Source organism: Somniosus microcephalus, chromosome 8 (assembly GCF_052327205.1).
Source record: "Somniosus microcephalus isolate GS21.2 chromosome 8, FLI_Smic_1.0, whole genome shotgun sequence".
Taxonomy (NCBI): domain Eukaryota; kingdom Metazoa; phylum Chordata; class Chondrichthyes; order Squaliformes; family Somniosidae; genus Somniosus; species Somniosus microcephalus.
The window spans coordinates 80769447-80794617 of NC_140994.1; the positions used below are offsets into that span (position 1 = coordinate 80769447).

The 25171-nt window shown below is 45.8% G+C and overlaps 1 protein-coding gene across 19 annotated transcripts in view; it reads right to left on the reverse strand.

The window, feature by feature from the left end:
- ank3b (ankyrin 3b) overlaps positions 1-25171 on the reverse strand; it is an 878328-nt gene that overhangs the window by 155779 nt on the left and 697378 nt on the right. For all 19 annotated transcript variants that reach the window (XM_085994929.1, XM_085994938.1, XM_085994933.1 and 16 more), the window contains 5 exons: positions 19955-20053; positions 16618-16716; positions 12520-12717; positions 9482-9580; positions 2994-3092 (listed from right to left, as the gene is read on the reverse strand). In XM_085994929.1, coding sequence (XP_085851055.1) covers positions 2994-3092; positions 9482-9580; positions 12520-12717; positions 16618-16716; positions 19955-20053 — 594 coding nt within the window. The remainder of the gene's footprint in view (positions 1-2993; positions 3093-9481; positions 9581-12519; positions 12718-16617; positions 16717-19954; positions 20054-25171) is intronic.

Genomic DNA, 25171 nt, shown 5'->3' on the forward strand with positions numbered 1-25171 from the left:
CCATCCCACCCCCAACCCGCCTCCATGCCAGTTTCAAAGGAAGCAGGTACCCACCCTGCACTGGGACCCGCCTCCCTGAGGCGGGAAGGGGATTAGTGCCAATTAACTGCCTGTTAACAGGCAGTTTTTAGCCTCATCCCTATTTTTAATGTTGAAGTGTGGGATTCCCGACGACTCCAAACCACGCCAAGTTAGAGGAGGCGGACCGTCGGGATGAAGGGCTTGGAGGGGTTGAGATGTCCGGTGTTCAGGTGAGTGATGGGTGTATGAGTGCAAAGGTAAGTGTGTTTGGTATGTGTAAAGTGTTTAAAGAAGTTTTACATACCTTTACTTACCTTTACAGCCTTCCTTCCTTCAGGTCTCGGGAGTCCCTCATCTCACTGGCACAGAAAGCAGAATGGCTGCGAGCTGTCAAAAATTGCAGCATTCAGCTTTCTGTTCCGGGGAGATCTCTAAATCACCCTGAGAGGAAGGAATTAACTTAGAATACAGATTGTCAGTGTTTGACAGCTTCAAACAGCTGTGAAACGCTGATATTTCATCTGTCAAAAGATCTTGACAGATGAAATATCAATCTGTGAGGTCACCTGTTGCCGGGTGGCCTTTAATTGGCCTGCTGAGCCCGCTGGGCGGGCTCAACTAGGTCAATCAAGTCAAAATCGCGTGGGTTGGCTAGAACCACCACCCCGAAAGTTGTAGTCCTGCTTCCTACCCGACTCCTCAATGAAAATCCAGCCCATACTGTCAGTGTACATTGCTATTGGGGAGAGGGGTTGAAGATTGCAGGCCTAGGGGTTTTGAACACTTGGCCTCAAACGTACAACATTAACTTGACTAAGTAATAATTTGATACGGCCTCTCCAAATTCACGTCTCTTTGTCTCGTTCCTGTGTTCTATCTCTGTTGCTCATTCCTATCTGCTTATAGGGTGGTTTCACCTATAGCAAGGGGCAGGGGTAGTTTCCCCCATTTTTACTTGTGACAGATTAAGTGAGTGGGCAAAACTGTGGCAGATGGAGTTCAATGTGGGGAAGTGTGAGGTTATCCAATTTGGACCGAAGAAAGATAGACCAGAGTAAAAGAAAGAAAGAAAGACTTGCATTTCTACAGTGCCTTTCACGACCACCGGACATCTCAAAGCGCTTTACAGCCAATAAAGTACTTTTAGAAGTGGAGTCACTGTTGTAATATAGGAAACGCGGCATCCAATTTGCTCACAGCAAGGTCCCACAAACAGCAATGTGATAATGAGCAGGTCATCTGTTTTTGTGATGTGGCGAGAAGCTAGGAACTGTGGATATTTTAGGGGTCCATGTACAGAAACCACTAAAAGCTAGTGGACAGGTACAAACATTTTTTTAAAAAGCTAATAGGTTAGCCTTTATCTCAAGAGGGCTGGAATATAAAGGGTGGAATTATGCTACACTTGTACAGAGCTCTGGTTAGACTGCGTCTGGAGTACTGTCTTCAGTCCTGGGCACCGCACCTCAGGAAGGATATATTGGCCTTGGACTGGGAGCAGCACAGATTCAGCAGAATGATACCGGCACTAAAAGGGTTAATTTATGAGAACAGGTTGCATAGACTGGGCTTGTATTCCATTTGAGTATAGAAGATTAGTGGGTGGTCTAATTAAGGTGTTTATGATGATTAAAGGATTCGATGGGGTAGATAGAGAGAAACGATTTCCTCCGGTGGGAGAGTCCAGAACAAGGGGCACAACCTTAAAATTAGAGCCAGGCCGTTCAGGGGTGATGTCAGGAAGCACTTCTTCACACAGAGGGTCGTGGAAATCTGGAACTCTCTCCCCAAAGAAGCTGAGAATGCAGGAGGTCAGTTGATCATTTCAAAACTGAGATTGATAGATTTTTGTTGGGTAAGGGTATTCAGGGATATGGAACCAAGGTGGGTAGATGGAGTTAAGATACAGATCAGCCATGATCTAATTGAATGGTGGAACAGGTTCAAGGAGCTGAATGGCCTCCTCCTTTTCCAATGTTCCGAATGAATGGAAAAGTTGTAAGATAGAAATTGGCAACAAGACAGAAAGAGGCACACAGGCCAGGAATGAAAGCCACACAATAAGGTATCAGTTTTAAGTTTAACTACAGTTTATTTGCATCCATCCAAGTTGCATCCAAAATGTCTTTGTAACACTGAACTTAATGTCGAGGAACTGACATATCCTGAGCTGCATGCAGATGGAGATCTATTGAACCAAACGTTTGTTTCTTTCCATGTTTTGCTCTGCTCTACATGCCTTTGAGAAGAGAAACGTACCGTTGCCATGATCATAAACATCATTAACAAAGGCTGAATCAGCAGGACTTCAACCCGGTTGATAAAACCTTTCAACCACCAGAATCCCTTACTCATTTCAAAATCCACATGCAGCATCTGTTACAACATCTACATAAACACAGTCCACTGATTTTGATTGCCGAATGTTGGAATTAAGGAAGTTGATGGAACTACAAGAACACAACATTCTCTGAATTAAATCAAAAGCTAGTTACAGGTTTCTTGTACCTTGTTACCCATCTAGTTATCTTGGTATCCTGTCATGCCAGGTTTAAGTCAACGGTGCAATCGACCAACAATGAGACCAATCTTAGTCTCAGCTCGGTTGAGATATTTGTAAGTTACAGGAGAGCAGAAACTGCTCGCACGCACGTTGGACAATCTCTCCACCTTCAACATACAGAACGTTACCAGCAAACAAGTTAAAAATACACAAAAAATGTATCCATTTAATATAATGCCCATGTGGTTTCAAAGAGCATACCACAAACATTACCCACCAAACCAACAATCACTGATCACTAAGACAGGTTGTGTTGGATAAATTCAGCACATTCCCAGTGAGTGGTCTATCTTCTAGGTACGTACAATCAGACTAAAAGCCACAGTGTTCTCAGTAAGCAAACCCCACGCAGTGATTATTCTCCGCACGCGTTGCTAGTTCCCTTCTCCTGGCTGTCTGTACACTGTACCTTTGCTGCCGCATGAGGGGAAGCTCCTTGGTCCAGTAGCAGCAGGGCCACTTTCTGGTTATCATAGTGCGCTGCCACATGCAGTGGAGTCAGGCCGCTCTGAAAGGAAATGGAGGCAAAAAGGGCGCTAGTAAGACAGGCCAATCAAATCAGGAATTTCTAATAGAATAAAGACACCTTGAACTTTCAAACTGTTTTCATGGCTGCTTTAACACAACAAATATTTTACATTCGTCCCACCATTCACAGCTGTGTCTTCAGCCATCTAGGCCCTAAGCTCTGGAGTTCCCTCTCTAAACCTCTCCGCCTTTTCACCTCTCTCCCCCTTTAATACATTCCTTAAAACCCACCTCTTTGACCAAACCTGCCCTAATATCTCCTTATGAGGCTCAGCGTCAAATCTTTGTCTGATAACGCTCCGATGAAGCGCCTTGGGACCTTTTACTACCTTTAAAGCGCTATATAAATCCAAGTTGTTCTTGTTGTTGTTGAGATGAGGTCAACCTCTGCTGCAATGTCTTGGTTGATTCAGAAGGATTTACCGCCCACTGCGTATAGCGGGAAAGTCGCATTAGCCTGCGCATGCTCACTTTATACAGTGGGGACTCTATCTGATGAGGCAAAGGAACTCAGGGATGCACAAGAGACCAGAGTTGGAGGAACGCAGAGATCTCACAGGGTTGTAGGGCTGGAGAAGGTAACTGAGATAGGGAGGGATGAGGGCCATGGAGAGGTTCAAACACAAGGATGAGAATTTTTAAAACCGAGGCGTTGCTGGACCAGGAGACAATGTAGCTCAGCGAGCACAGGGTTGACTGAGTCTTGGCAGCAGAGTTTTGGATGACAGAGTTTTAACAGTGCAAACAGCTGATGGAGACTTAAGGCAGCTTCCATCAGCTGTTCGCACTGTTGACAAGTACGGGAGGCAGTCAGAAAGTGATGACTTTGGGCAACTTCCGGCAGCTGATACGTTCAACGTAGGATCAGGTCAACCTCTGCTACAATGTCTTGGTTCTATTTATTTCACCGTGGTTCTAACATCTGCCTGTTTATGCTGATTGGATGCATCAATAAAAAAGAAAATCGGCTGCATGAAATAACCGGTGCACTTAATACGTCAAGAGCTTTTGCACTATTTTATTACTAACTAGCGTTCAAATATGATCAAGGTGAAGGAATGTACCCTGACCACATGCGTCACTTGTTCAGTTTATTTCACAGCTCCATTATAAATGATTGACGCACTTCTGAGGTTAGTTCTGATGCGCCTCAATAACTTCAAGGCTCAAAGTTAACTGGATAAAACAAGGCTTTTATTAGCAAAGAAAGATGCCTGTGTCTTCACCTAGCTTCACCTAGCATTCTGCTGTTCTGCTGCAAGACAAGCCTGGGCTTGTCTTAAGTAGGGCCAGGTATGGGCGGAGCCGACACACCCAATGGGGAGAAAGGGGGCGGTGCACTATATACAATACAAGGTAAAACACAGGAGCAGGCAATACAATATATGTAGTTAAATACAGAGTCTGATGAATGACATATTTCATCACATTCACCCCTTCTACAGATTTAGTCTGTCCGGGGGTGTGATAGTCCTCTGTGACCGACGTAATGGTTGCGGTGCCGCGGGTGCCGGCTGGGTGTCCCAGGTGACCTCCTGGGTCTCTGCCGGGGGCGCCACCGGGGTTGTTGAAGGAGTAGGTGGTGGGGGTACCGTTGGCTGGTGTTCTTCCGGGTGTGATGAAGGAATAGTGGGTGGAGTGGGTGGGTAATAGTTGTTGTGGTTGTTGTCGTTGTTGCTGTTGTTGTTGTAGTCGTTGTCGTTGTTGCTGTTGTTACCGGCTGGGGCGAGGTCTTTTATGGACACAGTGTCCTCCCGTCCGTCGGCGTGCCGGACATACACATATTGTGGGTTGGCGTGGAGCAGGTGCACTGGCTCCACGAGAGGGTCCGTCTTGTGGCCCCTCACATGCTTCCGCAAAAGTACCGGACCTGGGGTGGAGAGCCATGACGGTATGGATACGCCTGAGGTGGATTTCCGGGGAAACACAAACATTAGCTCATGAGGCGTGGCATTAGTGGCGGTACACAATAGTGACCGTATTGAGTGGAGCACATCTGGGAGGACTTCCTGCCAGCGGGAGATAGGGAGGCCCTTGGTCCTTAGAGTGACTGCCCTCCATACTGTCCCGTTCTCTCGCTCCACCTGACCGTTACCCCGGGGGTTGTAGCTGGTGGTACGGCTCGTGGCAATCCCCTTGGACAGCATGTACTGGCGTAGCTCTTCACTCATGAAGGACGCCCCCCTATCCGTGTGGATATAGCTTGGCATACCGAACAGGCAGAACAGGCTGTTGAGGCATTTAATGACTGTGGCGCTGGTCATGTCTGGGCAGGGGAAGGCGAATGGGAAATGGGAGTATTCGTCCACAATGTTCAGGAAGTAAACATTGCGGTCGACGGACGGGAGGGGGCCCTTGAAATCTAAGCTAAGCCGCTCAAAGGGCCGTGTAGCTTTGATTAGGTGGGCTCTATCAGGGCGGTAGAACCGAGGCTTGCACTCAGTGCAAGTGCGGCAGTTCCTGGTCAGAGACCGAACTTCCTCAATCGAGTAGGGTAAGTTGCAGGACTTTATGAAGTGGAACAGCCGTGTGACCCCTGGGTGGCAGAGGTCGTTGTGGAGGGTCTGTAGCCGATCCCCGGTGGCGTTGGCACACATCCCTCGTGAGAGGGCGTCGGGGGATTCGTTAAGGGCCCCCGGCCGGTATATGATGTCGTACTCGAAGGTGGAGAGCTCGATCCGCCACCTAAGAATCTTATCATTTTTAATCTTCCCCCTCTGTTTATTATTGAACATAAACGCTACCGACCGCTGGTCGATAAGTAGGGTGAAGCGTTTGCCGGCTAGGTAGTGCCGCCAGTGGCGCACTGCCTCCACGATGGCTTGGGCCTCCTTTTCCACGGAGGAGTGTCTGATCTCGGGCCCCTGGAGGGTCCTCGAGAAGAAAGCTACGGGCCGCCCCGCCTGGTTGAGGGTGGCCGCCAAGGCAAAGTCAGATGCATCACTTTCCACTTGAAAGGGAGTGTTCTCGTCCACTGCCTGTAGCGTGGCCCGCTCAATATCCTGTTTAATGCTTTTGAAGGCAGCATGGGCCTCAGCAGAGAGCGGGAAAGAGGATGCTTTCAAGAGGGGGCGGGCTTTATCGGAGTAGTTAGGGACCCATTGGGCATAATACGAGAATAACCCCAGGCACCTTTTCAGGGCTTTGGGAGTGTTGGGCAGGGGCAGCTCCCGTAGGGGGCGCAATCGGTCGGGGTCTGGTCCGATTTCCCCATTCTCCACCACGCTGCCTAGTATGCAGAGGCGCGTGGTGTTGAAAACGCACTTGTCCTCGTTGTAAGTGAGGTTGAGTTTTTGTGCGGTTTTCAGAAACCTCGCGAGGTTTGAGTCGTGGTCCTGTTGGTTGTGGCCGCAGATGGTGACGTTGTCGAGATAGGGGAAGGTTGCCTGCAAGTGGTGGTCATCGACCATGCGGTCCATCTCCCTCTGAAAGACCGAGACCCCATTCGTCACCCCAAAGGGGACTCTGAGGAACTGGTAGAGGCGTCCGTTTGCCTCGAAGGCGGTGTACGAACGGTCCTCTGGTCTGATAGGGAGCTGGTGGTACGCTGACTTGAGGTCGATAGTGGAGAACACCCGGTATTGGGCAATTTGGTTCACCATCTCGGATATGCGGGGTAGTGGGTAGGCGTCTAGTTGGGTATAGATGTTGACTGATTGACTATAGTCAATCACCATCCGCTTCTTCTCACTACCCCTCACCACCACCACTTGGGCGCACCACGGGCTGTTGCTGCGTTCAATAATGCGCTCCCTCAGGAGCCTGTCTACCTCGGTCGCGATAAACCGCCTGTCCTCCCAGCTGTACCTCCTGCTTTTGGTCGCTATTGGCCGGCAGTTAGGGGTAAGGTTCGCGAATAGCGAAGGCGGCTTTACCTTCAGGGTAGCCAGACCGCACACTGTGAGGGGCGGCTGGGTCCCACCGAAATTGAGCGTGATGCTTTGGTGGTGGCACTGAAAATCCAGGCCCAAGATCACGCTCACACATAAATCCTTCATAATTAACAGTTTAAAATTATTATATACAGTGCCTTTAACGGACAATCGTACCGCGCAGTAACCCGCAATAGTCGATATCTGGGTTTTGTCGGCCATAGAGATCGTGCCCTGAGTAGGGACTATAGTTAGACAGAGTCGTTGTACCAGACCAGGGTGAATGAAGCTCTCCGTGCTCCCGCTGTCAATTAAACATTTAACCTTGCACCCGTTTACCTCGATGTCCACCATCGATTTGGATAGTGGGTGCGGTCTGGACTGGTCCACTGTGATCAACGCCACTGTAGGGCCCTGATCGGGACAAGATGGTGGGCCACACGAGGCCGGGTAAGATGGCGTCCACGATGTCTGCTCGCGAGATGGCAGACCCCACAAGGTCGGACAAGATGGCGTCCAAGATGGCCGCTCCCACGGCGGTGGCGGGTTTGCCTGCGGGGTTCCCTCTGCACACCTTCCCAAAGTGCCCCTTCTTACCGCACTTACAGCAGGTGGTGCCTTTCGCCGGGCACAGGTTCCTGGTGTGCTTCGGCTGCCCGCAGAAGTAGCATTTGGGGCCCCGATGCGTCGCGGCGGTCGTAGGGCTTCTGGGGGGAGAGCAGGGCCCCGACGGTGTTGGGCTACCGGGCGGGGAAGATGTCTTCCAACATGGCGGCGCCCTTGGTGCGTACGAGGCGGCGTGGGCCGCGCGGCCTGAAGAGTAGGAGTCAGAGTTCTTCTGAGCCACATCCAGCGATCGCGCCGTGTCCACAGCCTGTGTCAGATCTAGGCCCGTTTTCTCTAGCAGTCTCTGCCGGATGTAATTAGAGCTAAGGCCTGCGATAAAGGCATCCCGAATAAGCTCGTCTGTGTATACCGTGGCTTTCATGTCTTTGCATTTGCAGTCTTTGCCAAGCACTTTTAGGGTGACTAGAAAGTCCTCTAGCGACTCTCCGGGTCGCTGTGTGCAGGTAGCAAGCAGATGCCTGGCGTACACCTCGTTGGTAGGCCGCTGATAGTGGGCCTTTAGAATGTTGCAGGCATCCAGGTAGGTGGCGGCGTCTTGGATGAGTGGAAAAACCCGGTGGCTTACCCGATTCTGCAGGATCCCGAGTTTCACATCTCCGGTGGCTTTAGAGGCTGTGATGGCTTCGGAGTTGGCCATAAAAAATTCCAAGGACTGGAACCAGTGTCTAAACCGTGCCGATGCATCCGAAGCATGCGGGTCCAAATCCAAGCGTTCCGGTTTCAAAAGTTGATCCATCGTTGAAAGTTTGCTAATAAAATTGATGCGCCTCAATAACTTCAAGGCTCAAAGTTAACTGGATAAAACAAGGCTTTTATTAGCAAAGAAAGATGCCTGTGGCTTCACCTAGCATTCTGCTGTTCTGCTGCAAGACAAGCCTGGGCTTGTCTTAAGTAGGGCCAAGTATGGGCGGAGCCGACACACCCAATGGGGAGAAAGGGGACGGTGCACTATATACAATACAAGGTAAAGCACAGGAGCAGGCAATACAATATATGTAGTTAAATACAGAGTCTGATGAATGACATATTTCATCACAAGTTCAGACTGCATCATTCAGATCTGAGATTCCCAAGGACACTTACAAATTCTATGATGTATAAAACATTTTGGCTTCAATGCAACTGTGGCTGAACAATTAGTACTGGCAGCATATTTGACTTGGGGGGTGGGGGTGGTGGGGGAAGGGACATCATAGCCCCTGTGGGTTCGGCTAACTCAAGGGTGTTGAGTTTAGTTGTAACAGTTCCACTGCCACCCTGGCTGAGATTAACTCAGCACAGACCGGGGATCGGACCTGTGACCTTTCTGGCCTATGTGTTTAGTATCAGGCCAGGTGATGCATTAACTCAGTCAATCACTGAAAGACTCTTACATTTATAAAGAAAAGAAAGGTCTGCATTTCTATAGCGCCTTTCTTGACCTCAGGACGTCCCAAAGTGCTTCAAAGCCAATTAAGTACTTTTGAAGTGTAGTCACTGTTGTAATGTAGGAAACGTGGCAGCCAATTTAGGCACAGTAAGATCCCACAAACAGCAATGTGATAATGATCAGATCATCTGTTCCTCAGGTGTTGGTTGAGGGATGAATATTGGCCGGGACACCGGGGACAACTCCCCTGCTATTCTTCGAATAGTGCCATGGGATCTTTTGCATCCACCTGAGAGGGCAGACGTTTAACGTCTCATCCGAAAGAGGGCACCTCCGATAGTGCAGCACTCCCTCAACACTGCACTGCAGTGTCAGCCTAGATTTTGTGCTCGAGTCTCTGGAGTGGGACTTGAACCCACGACCTACTGACTCAGAGGGAAGAGTGTTACAATAGAGCCACAATTATAAGTAGAGTTTGAAAAAAGAACACTACTAACTTACCTTTCCAGAAGCATTGGGAGATGCAGATTTCTGAAGCAGGAGGTTGGCCACCTCCATTTTCCCGTACTTGGCAGCCACGTGGAGTGGGGTGAACCCTTTCTGTAATGATACAACACAAATATATGCCCATAACTTCAGGCACAACTCTTCCGCATGCTGTCAGATCAGATACTTGGACAGTGAGCCGCTGATGATTGAAAATGGTGCAAATCTCGCAACAAACTTTAGAAAAGCAAACATAGGAACAGGAGCAGGCCATTCAGCCCCTCAAGCCTACTCCACTATTTGATTAGATCATGGCTGATCTGTACCTCAACTCCATTTACCCACTTTAGCTCCATATCCCTTGATACCCTTAACTAATAAAAGCCTATCAATCCCAGGCTTGAAAATTTCTATTGACTGCCAGCGTCCACAGCCTTTTGGGGATGATATTGTTAAGGGGGGGAAAACCTTTTGCAAACAGGCTTTGTATCTAATAGAGAGGGCCAAATTAAATTAACCAAACGGTGCAGTGGATTCCTTTATTTAAGTGTGTAAAGACTAGTTTAGTAACTAAGGGGTCAAGTTTCCGCTTGATTACAGCAGTAATATCAGCGCAATCCGGGTGGAATCGGCCGAACCAGCGCAAAAGATCGTGGAATTGTAAATTAAATGAGTTACGCCCAAAACCACTTTTGTTCGTGTTTTCCGCAATCTTTTATGCTGGTTTGCCCCGCCCACAAAACTGGCGACCCCCCCCCCAGGTCAAAATTGCGAGATTCTGTTGACTGCGCTGGTTCGGGAAGGCTCTTCAAATTGAGCTCATTTTCTTAAGGCGCACAGGCACGAGTCGGCAAGTTTTAAAAGCTTTTCAAATCAAATATGTTTAAAATTACTAAGAAACTGACTAGTGTACACCAATGAAACTATTAAATGGCTCCGTGCAGTTTTTAAAAGTCATTTTCAGTGATTTTAAATCGGGTGACTCACAGGTGGAGGACTGGACACCCTTATCAAAGCCATTTTCAGCTGTATTAATAAAACTGCAGCAGGTTACCACTCTTGAATACATCATAGAAACATAGAAGATAGGAGCAGGAGTAGGCCATTCGGCCCCTCGAGCCTGCTCCGCCATTCAATGCGATCATGGCTGATCATCCAAATTCAGTACCCTGTCCCTGCTTTCTCCCCATATCCCTTGATCCCCTTAGCCTTAAGAAATATATGTAACTCCTTCTTCAATATATTTAATGAATTGGCCTCAACTGTCTTCTGTGGTAGAGAATTCCACAGGTTCACCACTCTCTGGGTGAAGAAATTCTTCCTCATCTCAGTCCTAAATGGCTTACCCCTTATCCTTAGACTGTGACCCCTGGTTCTGGACTCCCCCGCCAGCAGGAACAGCCTTCCTGCATCTAGTCTGTCTAGTCCTGTTAGAATTTTATAAGTTTCAATGAGATCCCCTCTCATTTTCTCAACTCTAGCGAATATAAGCCTAATCGACCTAATCTCTCTTCATACGTCATTCCTGCCATCCCAGGTATCAGTCTGGTGAATCTTCGCTGCACTCCCTCTATGGCAAGAACATCCTTCCTCAGATAAGGCGACCAAAACTGCACACAATACTCAAGGTGTGGTCTCACCAAAGCCCTGTACAACTGCAGCAAGACATCCTTGTTCCTGTACTCAAACCCTCTCGCTACGAAGGCCAACATACCACTATACCAACATACTAGTCACTGCCTTCCATTCGGAAAAAGACCCATTTATCCCAACTCTTTGCTTCCTGTCTGCCAACCAGTTTTCTATCCAAGTCAGTACCTTACCCCCAATCCCATGTGCTTTAACTTTGCACGCTAGTCTCTTATGCGGGACCTTATCAAAAGCCTTCTGAAAGTCCAAATACACCACATCCACTGGTTCTCCCTTATCTATCCTACCAGTTACGTCCTCAAAAAATTCCAGTAGATTAGTCAAGCACGATTTACCTTTTGTAAATCCATGTTGACTTTGTCCGATCCTGTCACTGTTTTCCAAGTGCTCTGCTATTACATCTTTTATAATGGACTCTAGCATTTTCCCCACTACCGATGTCAGGCTTACCGGTCTATAATTCCCCGTTTTTTCTCTACCACCTTTTTAAAATAGTGGGGTTACATTAGCTACCCTCCAATCCATGGGAACTGTTCCTGAGTCTATAGAATTTTGGAAGATGACCAGCAATGCATCTACTATTTCTAGAGCCACTTCCTTAAGTACCCTAGGATGTAGATTATCAGGCCCTGGGGATTTATCGGCCTTCAATCCCGTCAATTTCCCTAATACCATTTCCCTACAAATACTGATTTAATTCAGTCCTTCCCTCTCATTAGACCCTATGTTCCCCGACATCTCAGGGAGTTTATTTGTGTCCTCCTTTGTGAAGACAGAACCAAAGTATGTATTTAATTGGTCTGCCATGTCTTTGTTCCCCATTATAAATTTCCCTGATTCTGACTGCAAGGGACCTACGCTTGACTTTACCAATCTTTTTCTCTTCACATATCTATAGAAGCTTTTACAGTCAGTTTTTATGTTCCCTGAAAGCTTACTCTCATACTCTATTTTCCTCTTCTTAATTAATCCCTTTGTCCTCCTTTGCTGAATCCTAAACTGCTCCCAATCCTCAGGTTTGCTGCTTTTTTTGGCCAATTTATATGTCCTCTCCTTGGATCTTGCGCTATCCCTAATTTCCCTTGTTAGCCAATGTTGAGTCACCAAACAGGGATGAACAAATTCTGTAGTTCATCCATATGATCTTTAAATGTTTGCCATTGCCTATTCACTGTCAACACCATCAAAGAGTAAAAGGAGTAAGAAACAAGAAATGATTACATTCTATTGCGCTGCCTGATTGCGCTGGTACATGGAAGACTTTACTTCTGTGATTATGTAAATACATTTTTGCAGAGACTTGAAGCCTAACCTAACCAGCTCAATTTCAAGCGCATTTTGGGTGCAATTTCCTGACTGTGCCCAAAGCGGAAACTCTACCGCCAGGTATGCAGCTGCTGTACCTTGGTATTCACAGAAAGTGAAGCCCCTTGTTCCAGTAGAACTGAGGCCACGTCTTCGTGACCCTCCCGAGCCGAGATGTGCAGTGGTGTGTAGCCGGAGGTGGTGGCTGCATCTGGAGACGCCCCGTGTTGTAGCAGCTGCTGCACAATGTCAGCCTTTCCCAGGCGAGATGCAATATGCAATGGAGTCTGGTCGTCCTGCATGTGGTAAAGAAAGCAAGAAGGCCACTTAAAACTCTATCCAACTACAAGGGAAAGGCGTGATTGCCAGACAAGACAGTAGTTGTATGGAGGACTGGGCGAAGACAAGCTTTGTACTACCTGAAATATGTGTCGATGAAATCGTAGCAGCAATGACCAGATATAAAATGGATATAGTGTGCGGTTTTTGTCCATAGAGATAATGGGGTAGAAATTCGACTTGGGGGGGTAGTGCACAACGGGCCGTTGCAAATCGGCAGCCCTTTTACATTCTGCTGGATTTTCTTTTCCATTGACTTCAGTCGAAAAGAAAATCGGACAGAGTGTAAAACAGGCTGCCAATTCGCTGTTGCCCAAGACAAATTTCTACCCCAATTGCTCTTCTATTCCCAGCTGCCCTCTGTCATTTTGTTGCTGGGATAGGAGTCAGGCTCCATCAGAACTGCTGTAAGCACTGCTCCTTAGCAACCAACATGAAACACGCTCAGTGGCACATGACGGCCTCCCACCTCCAGACAGGCAGACCACGAGGTCCTGCACCTGAGGACAGTCAGAATCCACTGAGTGGGTACAGATAGTCCTGGCTGTATCCCTGTTGATGCTGGCATTCAAAATGAGGTTTCCAGCACTGAACTCTACAGCTAATAGGTTGCCCCGTTTGATATTTCTTTCGCATGTGAAACCAACAGAAAAACACAAGGACGGAAAACCAAAGATTAATGTCATACAACATTGTCTATCAAAGAGTTACAGTATATGAAGCTTCCACGGCTGGGAGGGAAATTTTATTTTGCATCAATGAACAGCGATGACAAAATTATCCACAACACTTCTAGAGTGAAATCTTTTTATGCAGCGTGAACGTTTCATCAGTAGGTAGGCCCACTCAGTTACATAATCTTTGAGGTTTGTGCACTAGATGCATTTTCTATCCCTGCGACCTAGAATAACTACATTAAAAGCAGGATTTTAGCATTCTGGCACCCTGCTGTCGAACCAGTGTGAGAGGAACAGTGGAACTCATTTTGGGAGATTCACAATGGAAAAGCAAAGAAACACAAGAAAATCTGGAATTAGAAATGCCCCATCAAGCCTGCTCCATCCACAGTCCTGTATGATTACTCTGTCATGGACTTCCCTGCCTCACCGCCTGCTGATCCCCTACTTTAACAAACAATGGGGGAGAAATTGGGTGAGTAGCGCCACCTGTTAGCGCCTAAAGAGGCAGTCAGTGGCTGTAGCGCCACTGGCGGCGTCTCCCGCGATATTCAGTAGGGGCGCTAATGGTGGCGTTAGACTTTTGTGCTGCGCCGCCACCGATGACGTCATCGGTGTGCGCAACACCCCATTCGTGCCCCGTTCGCGATATTTGGTAGCGAACGCTGCAGTTGCGCCGCTCGCTACCCGCGCCCGGTTCACGGGGCCTTACTGTGCCGGCAGCGGCGCAAGTTAAGGTGGAGGTGCGGGGCGGCCGCTTTTTTGGCGGCCGCCTGCCAGCACCTCTGTCCCCGGCCTCCTAACCCCCCCCGCGGCATTGCCGGCTGTTTCCCGAGAGCCCGGCACTTCTCCTTGGTGCCGGGCTCATTTGCCGGCACTCGCGATCGGGGATCGCGCTGTTGCAGGCACCTCCCCCTTAACAGTGGGAGGAAGGCCTGCAGTACCGCAGCGTGCCGTGCCGCAGCGTGTGGCGCTGCGGCACGTTGCGCTGCGATAATCAGTTTCAGCGCCCTAAGAGGGACGTGCAGCGCCTCGAGCCTCGCCCCGTGTCCCTTGAGCGGCACTGAAACTGAATTTCTGGCTATCGGTATCACTCCGATCGCTGCACTAAATCCTGCGCTCAGGCGACTTTTGCGCCACTTTGGCGCCCCAACCCAATTTCTAGGCCAATAAGTTTCTTCCTCTACCTCCACTTTAAAAACTGCACTCCATAATTGGCCTCACCATTGATCTGCGCAATGGTGAGGCCAATTCTGCCAGTATAACTTGTTCTGACTTGTAATCCAGTGTCCTCCAGGTACACCCCAATACCCACTTTGCTTAATTATTAACAGCATCCTAAAGACCAGATACTTTCAGGATATGATCAGCAGTCATTCCCAAATCCTTTCCCCTCTCGGCCTGCCAGTAGAGACCCTCTCAGGTCACCCAGTTTGTGGGGTCAGGTAGATTGGAGGACCGAGTGTGTGGGTCCGTTCCTGGCCAAGTCTGCCATCCACAGGTTGTAGAATCTCCAGGCAGCCTTCCTCTGACAGCTTGCTCACATTTCGAGCTATTGTTGATGTCTGGGTGGCTCTGTCAGCACCAACAAGCAGTGTCTCCCAGTTCACTGGACGCCACCTCTGACCAGTGGGCACCGTGTGGAATTTGCTTTTGATTTACCCTGTTTTTACCATTTTAATTGAATGCATTATAGAAACATAGAAGATAGGAGCAGGAGTAGGCCATTCGGCCCCTCGAGCCTGCTCCGCCATTCGATGAGATCATGGCTGATCATCCAAACTCAGTACCCCGTACCTGCCTTCGCCCCATATCCCTTGATACCTTTAGCTCTAAGAAATATATCTAACTCCTTCTTGAATATATTTAAAGACTTGGCCTCAACTGCCTTCTGTGGTAGAGAATTCCACAGGTTCACCACTCTCTGGGTGAAGAAATTAATTTTAGTTAATGCATTTTAAAAAACAATGTGGGTCACCCCTTTGATGTGTCCCTGTGGGACTGGGCTTTCCTGGCCCTACATTTCCATTGGCCTAGTCTACACTAGGAACCTTTCATATTCCTACCCTGTAATTTTAATGATGTTGTTGTCCTTTTAATGGGAGGCATGTATTACATCCCAGTAGGATTGCGCTTTGTCCATAGTCCCACCGGCCTATCTAAATTAGGATCCTTGCTTCCTAAATACATGTTTCCTGTCACCTCTATCTCTATCTCTATGCATCGCCCGAGATTTATCAGCCCACTTGCGTAAGTGTTCCATCTTTCTGAAGATAATCAATTTCCTTTCCATTTGCTAAATGTCCACATAGTTCTGTGTCATCAGGAAAATAACTACTGCAGACACCCTGTTCCATACCCTCATTCACATGGGGATCACTGTGGTTACAGTTTCCTCATTGATGAGCAGCTTCTGTTGCTCAGTCATTTCCCAGTCCAACTCAACAATTTGTCATTCATTCCATTAGCCTTAACCTTCCCTCCCAACCAAACGTAAGGAACTTTGTCGAATGCCTTTTGAAATATTCGAGTAAACCACACCTCCGGGATTACCCTCCCCACCAGCTCAGTTATCCCCTCAAAGTATTCCAGTAGGTTTGTACAGCGTGACCCACTGCTGACCCGTGCTCTTTAGCAATTTCTTTACGGTGTCTCATACTGTTATTTCCCCCCCACTATGGATGTTAGGTTAACCGGCCTGTAATCACCTGGTCAGTCTGTGATTTACTCCTTTTTTGAATACTGGAGCTACATTTGTTAACCTGTTGCTGTCAAAAGGCAGGAAAGTGTAATTAGGTTTGTTCACTAGTGAAATAGGAAATAGTCCATTTCATAGGCAGCTGTGTTCTGAGGTCTGTTGAATCAGCCTCCAAATTCACTCAGAGCTGGTATATTTAAAGGGGTATTGCCCATCTTGAATAGTGATTTGGGCAGCATTGGGGCAAGGTGCCAATAAACCTGACGTGATAACATTTTGACACTGCAATAGCATAAGCTGCATAAAATAATGTCATGGCAACACTTGTACATCACACGTAACAGAAGCTACACAAAGTTCTACTGGGCCTTTCTTTCCCTCCCCAAAACACTGACGATTTCACTTTGATCGAAAAACTAACTCATTTCCTGGCCTTGATGAAGTGGGACGCTTCGACGCTCAATTTAAAAAAAATGTTTTACCTTGGCTTTGGCCTCCACTTGAGCTCCGTTCTGAACCAGATGACGGACCACATCTGCTTGTCCTGCCCTGGCAGCCATGTGCAGTGCTGTTTCTCCTCTCTGAAACACAGCAGGTGCGGGACACGGGTTATAAATCAATACAAGTTTAACGGCACTCGTATGATTTAGAGTAAATGTCTGCGAGGCTCCGCTCCCAGACTCAGCCTCTTGTTCAGCGGAGTATAGATGGGTCAACGGTCAGCATTTGCGAGTTGAGGTGCTGCCGATTTTCTGCGCCCAATTCTCCGACCCGCGCCCCCCATTGAGCAAAAACACCCCCTCTGCCGCCCCCCCCCCCCGCAACAGTGGGGGTCTCCCAAAATAGATGCGCAGACAGGGCTCACGTATTTATATTGCTAAATTTTTCAGTTTCTTCAAATCTTACCACACCAAGATTAGGCTAAATAACCTTACCGTGTTTCTCATGGTGTTTTTCCCGGTCTGGCAATGCCTCAGTTTAAAAATTCTCATCCTTGTCTTCAAATCCCTCCATGGCTACGCCCCTGTCCTTTAGGGAAGGAAACTTGCTGTCCACCCCTGTCTGGCCTACTTGTGGCTCCAATCCCACACCAAAGTGGTTGGCTCTCAACTGCCCTCTGAAGTTGGCCTAGCAGGCCACTCAGTTGTATCAAACCACTTAACAACACTGTGGGAGTACCTTCACCACATGGACTGCAGCGGTTCAAGAAGGTGGCTCGCCACCACCTTCTCAGGGCAACTAGGGACGGGCAATAAATGCTGGCCTTGCCAGCGATGCCCACATCCCAAGAATGAATTAAACAAAAAACTCAGCCGAGCACCATTCTCTCTCTACATTCATCATATTGATTTAGTTAACAGATGTTTAGGTCATAAGCGTAGCTGCAAATTCCTGTGGCTTTTTCTTTAACCCAGTTGTTTTCAAGCCCGAACAACAGGCTTTCTGTTGACAGTGGTCTGCGATTTCTATCACTTGTATAAACCAACAGCAGTATGGAAACATGTTCAATTCGGAGGGCCCCCCACTGCAAGCACAGGGTGATTGCGATTATTATACACATACCGAATTTGGGAGGAGGTAACAGTCAGGGAATAACATTCTGGGAAGTCGGTCATTTGTAAAAGGAACTGATGGCAGTGCTGGGGGGGAAAAGGTATTGTGAGCTAAAGACTGGGAAAACTTTACTGTTAATGAAATTATTTCATTTGTTTATTGATGTACAGAACATGGAGTCCTGCTGTTACACTGCAGGAGCGGGTTTGACACCTGTACCTGCTTTTGCACTGGGCTGAGTTCAGCGACGACATATGGGGAGCTGTGCTCGGACTTCGCTCCGATATTAAAGAGTTCACTGTTCTCCTGTCAGTTCTTTTACCAACATTAAGAACCTAAAGGTGGTCCAGCAGCTACTTATGACTTCAGCTTCGAAGTTTATAAAGCTGACGTTGTTTGGACTGTAGTTATAATGCAGGCAGTGAGAGACATGCTCTTCGAGGTGCAAACGTGTCACTTCCCAATGAAGCAACCTGTGCCCTGATTGGCTGCCTCGAACGGCAGCTACACGGCAGATTCTGTGTGGGTGCAACGTGAAAATCTGCCGGGGCTCGGCAGTTTGCTATTTGCAAATAATCAAATAACATAAACTGGCAGCGGATTGAGATGCAGAATAACTACAGTATTGAGCATTACTCTTGGGTACCAGCACACGGATTGATTCTGAAGATATTTGACAAGTGATTTAATACTGTGATCCTCATCTCAGATCTCTTTTTGAAAAACGAAAGGTCATCGACCTGAAACGTTAATGCTGTTTCTCTCTCCACGGATGCTGCCTGACCTGTTGAGTATTTCCAGCATTTTCTGTTTTTATTTCAGATTTCCAGCATCTGTAGGATTTTGCTTTTGTACTTCTGTTTTAGGTGTTGGTAGAGGGATAAATACTGGCCTGGACACCGGGGAGAACTCCCCTGCTCTTCTTTGAGTAGTACTGTGGGATCTTTTACGTCCACCTGAGAGGGCAGACGGGGGCTTCGGTTTAACACGTTACACATCAGTAACCCAAGTGGTTGACTTGGTTTAAGTGTGTTGCCCCACAACACGATCAGAGCACCATAGGGTAAATTCTGGGAGCCTCTGCTCCTGGCATGGAGTCTTGCTCGACGGAACCACAGATCGGAGAAGAGTGCAGAGATTAAATTCAAGGAGCGGCACATTACCGTCCCCGCCCGATTCTCTGATCTGCACTTCTGTCGATGGAGACTTTGAGATGTTGAAAATTTCCCCTTAGCGTTTTGCTCGGAGATATTTTTGTTATTTTAGTCTCTCTGAATCTGTATTTCAAGCAAGGCGTAAACAACTGAGCTTGACCTGATCAGTGGCTCACTAGCATTCCTGCTAATGGCATGTTGATACATTCCCTTGCAAATCCAACTGTTCAATCTGGCCATACTACCAGTTTATGTGGAGCCGAATTATAGCATCGTAAATCAGGGAACTTCAAAGAGAAAGCCTTTCTTCATTATAATATTTTATCTTCAAGATGCAATTGGTATAAAAAAAAACAATTCCCAAGAGCAATCTGATGGTTGCTTGGTGACACAGTTCAATCAGGCACTCGACGAGGCCAAGAGCTATGAACACGAGAGGGGGAGAGAGGACTTCCTCACTTCCTCTACATCTTGTAAAATGAATTTTCGTCGCTAGGAGATTATTGTGACTTAGGAAATAATTCTGATGTGGCCAACTGCAATGTTTGTTTCTTCATTCTGAGATCCACTTTCCCTGAATGTTCGCCATCCGTGCACAGGCATTCCAACATTGAAAGCAAAGGGACACCTTCCTCGATTTTGGAATAATATTTTTGTTTGGAATGTTTTCGGAACATTGGTCTTTTTCCATCTAGAAATTCCTATGTCTATCTAGTTGTCCTTCTACCATTCTGGTAGTCGGTTGATACATAGAAACATAGAAGATAGGAGCAGGAATAGGCCATTCGGCCCCTCGAGCCTGCTCCGCCATTCAATGAGATCATGGCTGATACAACAGTAAAGGAGTTGCTGACTAATTATAATAATCAATCTCTATCAATCAGTCTACAACAGACCCAGACATGACAGGAGGGGGTGTACTTCAGTCCAGGTTGATGTTGTAGTTATCTCCCTTTGGATTTATATAACATGATCAAACATTTACCCACTTAGTTTTAGTAATAGTGCACAACACTTCCTCTCTGAGCGTACATTTAATATGCAAAGTAGCTTGTTCTTAAAATACCTTTACCCCTCCCTGGCTTTAGAAGTGGACAAAGTGCTCCCTTACCACGTTTGTTGTATTTGGTGAAGCTCCGCGTTGCATTAACTGTGTCACAATATTTGCATGTCCCATGAATGCAGCAACATGAATAGGTGTTAGGCCCGACTGCAAAGAATAAGGTGGGTCACACACACATCACAAAGAATATACTGCTCAGCAAGATTTTACAGCTTCTTTGCTAAACAGGTAGTACAGCAATAAATACACACACACACACATATCAATAAACACACACATCAATACACACACACATACACACTAACATCAATACACACACACACACTAACATCAATACACACACACATCAATACACACACACACATCAATACACACACTAACATCAATACACACACACAATAACCACACACACACACACACAATAACCACACACGCTAACATCAATACACACACACACACACCAATACACTTACGCACAATACACACACATCAATACACACACACATCAATACACACACACACATCAATACACACACACACACATCAATACACACACACATCAATACACATACACACACATCAATACACACACACACACACATCAATACACACACACATCAACACACACACACGATTACACACACACACATACATCAATACACACACACACGCATCAATAAACACACACACACATCAATACACACACACATCAATAAACACATATTCATGAATACACACACACACAATCAATACACACACAATACACACACATCAATACACACACACACACTATCAATACACACACACACATCAATACACACACACACAATCAATACACATACACACATCAATACACACACACACATCAACACACACACACATCAACACACACACACACATCAACACACACACACACATCAATACACACACACATCAATAAACACACACACACATCAATAAATACACACACACACATGAATACACACATATTCATGAATACACACACACACAATCAATACACACACACACATCAATACACACAGACACATGAATACACACAGACACATGAATACACACACACACGAACACACACATCAATAAACACACACACATCAATACACACACACATCAATACACACACACACATCAATACACACACACACATTAATAGACACACACACATCAATAAACACACACACATCAATACACACACACACACATCACTACACACACACTCAAGTTAATACACACACACTCATCAATAAAGACACACACACATCAATACACACACACATACATCAATACACACACATCAATACACACACACACATTAATAGACACACACACATCAATAAACACACACACATCAATACACACACACACACATCACTACACACACACTCAAGTTAATACACACACACTCATCAATAAAGACACACACACATCAATACACACACATACATCAATACACACACATCAATACACACACACATACATCAATAAATACACACACACATCAGTACACACACACACATGAATACACATACACACATGAATACACACACACACACATGAATACACACACATCAATAAACACACACACACATCAATAAACACACACACACACGAATACACACACATACAAGAATACACACACACACATGAAAACACACACACACATCAATAAACACATACTCACATTAATAGACACACACACATCAATACACACACACTGACATTAATAGTCACACACATATCACTACACACACATTCACATTAATAGACACACACATCAATACACACACACACTCACATTAATAGACAGACACACATCACTACACACACACACACACACACACATCACTACACACACTCACATTGATACACACACCTCGATACACACACACATCAATACACACAGACAATACACACACATCAATACACACACACACACATCTATATACACACACACACGATTACACACACACACACATCAATACACACACACACATCAATAAACACACACACATGAATACACACACACACGAATACACACACACACATCAATACACACACACATCAATACACACACACATCAATAGACACATCAATACACACACACACCAATACACACACACACACACACAATTAATACTCACACACATCTATACACACACACATCAATACACACACTAACATCAATACACACACACAATACACACATTCAATACACACACACATCTATACACACACACATCAATACAAACACATTAATAGACACACACATCACTACACACACACACTCACATTAATACACATACATTAATAGACACACACGCATCAATACGCACACATTAATAGACACACACAACACTACACACACACATTAATAGACACACACACATCAATACACACACATTAATAGACACACACATCACTACACACAGACAATACACACACATCAATACACACACACACACATCAACACACACACACATCAATACACACACGAACACACACACACACATCAATAAACACACGCAGACAACTATACACACACTCACATCAATACACACACACACATTAATAGACACACACACATCACTACACACACTCACATTGATACACATACACACATCGATACACACACACAATACACACACATCAATACACACATACATCTCTTTACACACACACACACGTCAAAACACACACATCTATACACACACACACGGCAATACACACACATCAATACACACACACATCTATACACACACACATCAATAGACACATCAATACACACACACACCAATACACACACACACAATTAATACTCACACACATCTATACACACACACATCAATACACACACTAACATCAATACACACACACAATACACACATTCAATACACACACACATCTATACACACACACATCAATACAAACACATCAATACACACACACACCAATACACACACACACAATCAATACTCACACACATCTATACACACACATTCACATTAATAGACACACACACGTCAATACACACACACTCACATTAATAGACACACGCACATCAATACACACACTCACATTGATACACGCACACATCGATACACACACACATCAATACATACAGACAATACACACACACACACATCTATATACACACACACACGTCAATACACACACATCAATACACACACACACATCAATACACAGACAATACACACACACATCAATACACAGACAATACACACACACACATATCTATATACACACACACACACATCTATATACACACACACACAGTCAATACACACACATCAATACACACACACACACATCAATACACACACAATTCCCACACACAATACACACACACACACACACATCAATACACACAATCAATACACACACACATCTATACACACACACATCAATACAGACACACACAGCAACACACACAATCAATACTCACACACATCTATATACACACACATCAATACACATGCACACATCAATTCCCACACACAATACACACACACATCAATACACACACATCTATACACACACACATCAATACACACACACACACCAATACACACACACACAATCAATACTCACACACATCTATACACACACACATCAATACACACACACATCAATACACACACGACATCAATACACGCACACATCAATACACACACATCAATACACACACACACATCAATACACACACACACATCAATAGACACACATCAATACCCACACACACATCAATACACACACACACATCAATACACACACACATCATCAATACACACACATCAATACACACACATCAATACACACACGACATCAATACACACACATCAATACACACACACACATCATCAATACACACACATCAATACACACACATCAATACACACACACATCAATACACACACATCAATACACACACGCATCAATACACACACACACACATCAATACACACACATCAATACACACACACATCAATACACACACATCAATACACACACACACATCAATACACACACGTCAATACACATGTCAATACACACACGTCAATACACACACATCAATACACACAAACACACATCAATACACACACACATCAATCCACACACACACACATCAATCCACACACACACACATCATTACACGCACACATATCAATACACAAACACACATAATACACACACATATCAATACACACACTCGCATCAATACACACACATCAATACACACAAGCACATATCAATACACACACACATCAGTAAATACACACATGAATAAACACACACATGAATAAACACACATGAATAAACACACACATGAATAACACACACATGAATAAACACACACATGAATAAACACACACACACATCAATACACCCACGCACATCAATACACCCACACACATATCAATATTCACACACATGCACACATCACTACACACACATCAACACACACATCACCACACACACATTAATAGACACACACACATCACTACACACACATCTATAAACACACACTCACATCAATACACACACACACACATCAATACACACACACACATCAATATACACACACACACAAATACACACATTCATCAAGACACACACACACACATCAAGACACACACACATCAATACACACACACTAACATCAATACACACACTAACATCAATACACACACTAACATCAACAAACACACACACATCAACAAACACACAAACACCAACAAACACACACACATCAATACAAACACACACACATCAATACAAACACACACACACACTCATCAATACACACACACACATCAACACACACACACACACATCAATACACGCACACACACATCAATACACACACACACACACACACACACACACACACACACAAATGTCTCGCATTCCAGCAGGAAACCCTGGAACCTGCTCCGCTGGCTTGGCACCGCCTCACTGCTCCCACATGAGGTGCCAAAGCTCAGTGCACATGCCATTGCGGCCTGCCTCCTAACCAACTCAAAGGTAACGACTACCACCGAAAACAAACGTGGAGTGAAGAAGCTGCTTAAGCTCTCTGCAAAAAGCCGCTCCACACACACTTGGCCGCAGCGGACAGCCACCGAGTCTAGGAAGGCTGCCAGGATCTAATGGCATCTACCCAGAATTTCTCAAGAGCCAGGGCTTAAATGGATGGATGTGGCTTGCCAAACTCGCCTCCAACATCCT